At 33.2% G+C, this 2,774-nt stretch overlaps 1 protein-coding gene across 1 annotated transcript; it reads right to left on the minus strand.

The window, feature by feature from the left end:
- Positions 1-553: 553 nt before the first annotated feature.
- Positions 554-1,520, minus strand: LOC131172987 (uncharacterized). Its single transcript, XM_058134623.1, has 2 exons — positions 1,440-1,520; positions 554-1,372 (listed from the first exon to the last, which is right to left on the minus strand). The coding sequence occupies exons 1-2, from the start codon at positions 1,518-1,520 to the stop codon at positions 554-556; spliced, it is 900 nt and encodes a 299-aa protein (XP_057990606.1).
- Between the last annotated feature and the right edge of the window lie 1,254 nt (positions 1,521-2,774).

Raw genomic sequence — 2,774 nt, forward strand, 5'->3', positions numbered from 1 at the left:
AGCAAGTTCTAGAGATACAATATCTGTAAATGAATATCACACACAACAAGAAATAGAGATTGACATAGATGTCTCAATCTTAAAATTAAAAGCTCTCAAAAGGTTTATTCATCCACCATATTAGCATATTCAACCCTTCAATTTGACTGCTATATTAAGGAAGCCTAAGTTACAATTCAACTCATCCATTTTATCCATGCTCTCATTAAGCTAGATCAATCCATACTCATGACATACACAATCTCATCAATCTTGGAAATCACCTAAAACACACAAAAGGCAAAGCATAAAAGCACAAAACATGCCAAAATGAAAAATGAAAACCTCATGCAAAAATTTAAAAAGAAAGCACAAAAAGAAACTAACACACACATCAACAAACAAAAGATACTAATCTCCCCCCCACACTTGAAACTTGCATTGTCCTCAATGTAAGGGAAAATAAAATATAAGCAAAACATAAAAGTAGAGAGAAATAAGAAACAAATCTGATTTAAACCCTTTCCAAGCAACACATTTATTCAAAGTTTCATGCTTGACTTCAAGCCTTTCTTTATCCAACATCAAAGAATTTCAAAATCTCTTCCACCCCTTCACCAATGGCAAGCTTCCTTTCTGAATTAGCGATGCTCTCTTTCTCCAAATCATGGCAAAGTGCCACTTTTAATGGGTCCTCATCACTTAACTCAAACATCTCATTAACACACTCATTAATAACATCTAGATAACAAATAAAAAGCACATCATTATGATATCTCATGGCATCAAAAATACTAAACCTACATATCTCATAATCAAATTCCATGGTAAGCGAAACATCATACACATCAATCTTATTTTTAAATGTTCTCAATGGTATTCCTAATAAAATAAGAGATGAATTAGAAGAATGATCATCCTCCATGTCAAGAACATAAAAATCAATAGGAAAGACTAATTCATTAATTTGCACTACAACTTCCTCAATCACACCATCAAGATATGCATTTGACTTATCAACCAATTGTATGATAGCACTAGTATTTTGCAATGGTCTCGAGTTTAATGAAGCATATATAGATCTAGGCTTAACATTTATAGATGCACCTATATCTAGCATTGCTCTTTCAAACTTAGTGTTAGCAATCTTGCAAGGAATAGAAAACATACCTGGATCTTTACCTTTAGGGGAAGCTTCTTTTGTAAAACAATTGGCATATTCTTCCCCCATGCTCACCTTCTCATTACCTTTTAACTTCCTCTTGGAAGTGCATAATTCTTTTAAAAACTTTGCATATCTAGGCACTTGCTTAATAGCATCCAAAAGGTAAATGTTTACTTCCACCTTTCTAAACATATAAAGAATCTCCTTCTCCTCTTCATCTTTCTTAGACTTTGCAAATCTACAAGGGAAAGGGGTGGAATCTTAAGATCAAGATTAAAAGAGTAGGAGGTGTTACCTTAGATGATGAAGATGATGAACTCTCCTCCTTTGATGGTTCAAGCTCTTTTTTTACCTCTTTTGCCTTTTCAGCATCCATGCCCTTTTTAGGTATTGCTTCCAATTCTTTACTACTCATCAACACAATAGCAGTAGCATTTTCTTTAGGATTGATAAGATTTTAGAAAGAAAGCTTACCTGACCCTTATGTTTTTAATATACTCACTAAGGGAGCTAGTTGGCTTATTTGATTCTCCAAGTGTGTGGGACCCTCCAACCTAGTTCAGCATCGTCTTTCCATAACACTATTATGTTTCTTGGATATTAACAATACAAAGGTGGAGGAAAGAAGGCGTCACCCAGATAATAACTAGTAAAAAATCATAGAAAGGACGTAGTTGGCAACTTACCCCTTGTAGAGCTCCACTATCTTTCTTTTATCATGAGCCCAATGGCCTAGGTTTGGGATAGTAGGTACGAGAGAGGAAAGATGTTAGGCACCCTCTTCACTTGGACTTACCTTAGAACAAGGGCCAGCCTCTACTAATGATTCTTAAAGTCTGTCTTATTATTTCTTTTATTAAATTTCTTAACACACATTTATGCAAACTAAGTTATTACAAGCACATTTTGTTCATACAATCACACCAAGGCACACACATATAATTCCTAAGACATGCTAAGTTTCTAAGTTAAGTGATGTTACCCTTTTACCATCTTGCTCTACTTGCATATTTAAGTGATGTTACCCTTTTACTATCTTGCCCTACTTGCATATTTAACTAAGTTAATTATATGCAATATCTATTTACATATCATTCATAGCATACAAAAGAAATACTCCTAAGCATTTCAATCTAAAGTACATGCACAAAAAATGAGGGTCCTAAACATGTCAAAGTTTCTAGGTTATATATTTAGGTCCATCAATTACCATGTTTCCCTATATGCATTTTTACTAAGCCCATTTACATGCCAAGAGTTCAATTCAATATGTTCAAAGCAAACTAAAGCAATTTAAAGTTCACAAAAAGTAATCAAAGTCTTACAACTAAAGAAAGGAGAGGAAAAAAGAGATCAAATTCCAATAAAAATCCTACAATTATTACAAGGCCTTTTAGGCCCCATAGCCTCATGCAAGAATTTTTTGAGTTCCATCTTGTGCTTTAGATTGGGTTTAATCCACCAATTGGTTCATCTTGTTCCTCGGATGTCCATGGATTGGTTATTTGGGCTAAATGGGTTTACTTTAATGTTAATTAACTAAACTACTAAAAATTAATTAAATTTATAATTAAAAATGTCTAATACGGTCAAAATTAGAACAAAATAAAATAAAAAAAATTACATTAAC

This window comes from Hevea brasiliensis, chromosome 14 (assembly GCF_030052815.1).
Source record: "Hevea brasiliensis isolate MT/VB/25A 57/8 chromosome 14, ASM3005281v1, whole genome shotgun sequence".
NCBI classification, from domain to species: Eukaryota; Viridiplantae; Streptophyta; class Magnoliopsida; order Malpighiales; family Euphorbiaceae; genus Hevea; species Hevea brasiliensis.

Excerpts from the sequence above, each read along its gene's own strand:
- LOC131172987 (XM_058134623.1), bottom strand. The coding sequence starts at position 1,520 with ATGGATGCTGAAAAGGCAAAAGAGGTAAAAAAAGAGCTTGAACCATCA. Across the intron at positions 1,373-1,439 it reads CATCATCTTCATCATCTAAG|TCTAAGAAAGATGAAGAGGA; the intron begins GTAACACCTCCT and ends AGATTTGCAAAG.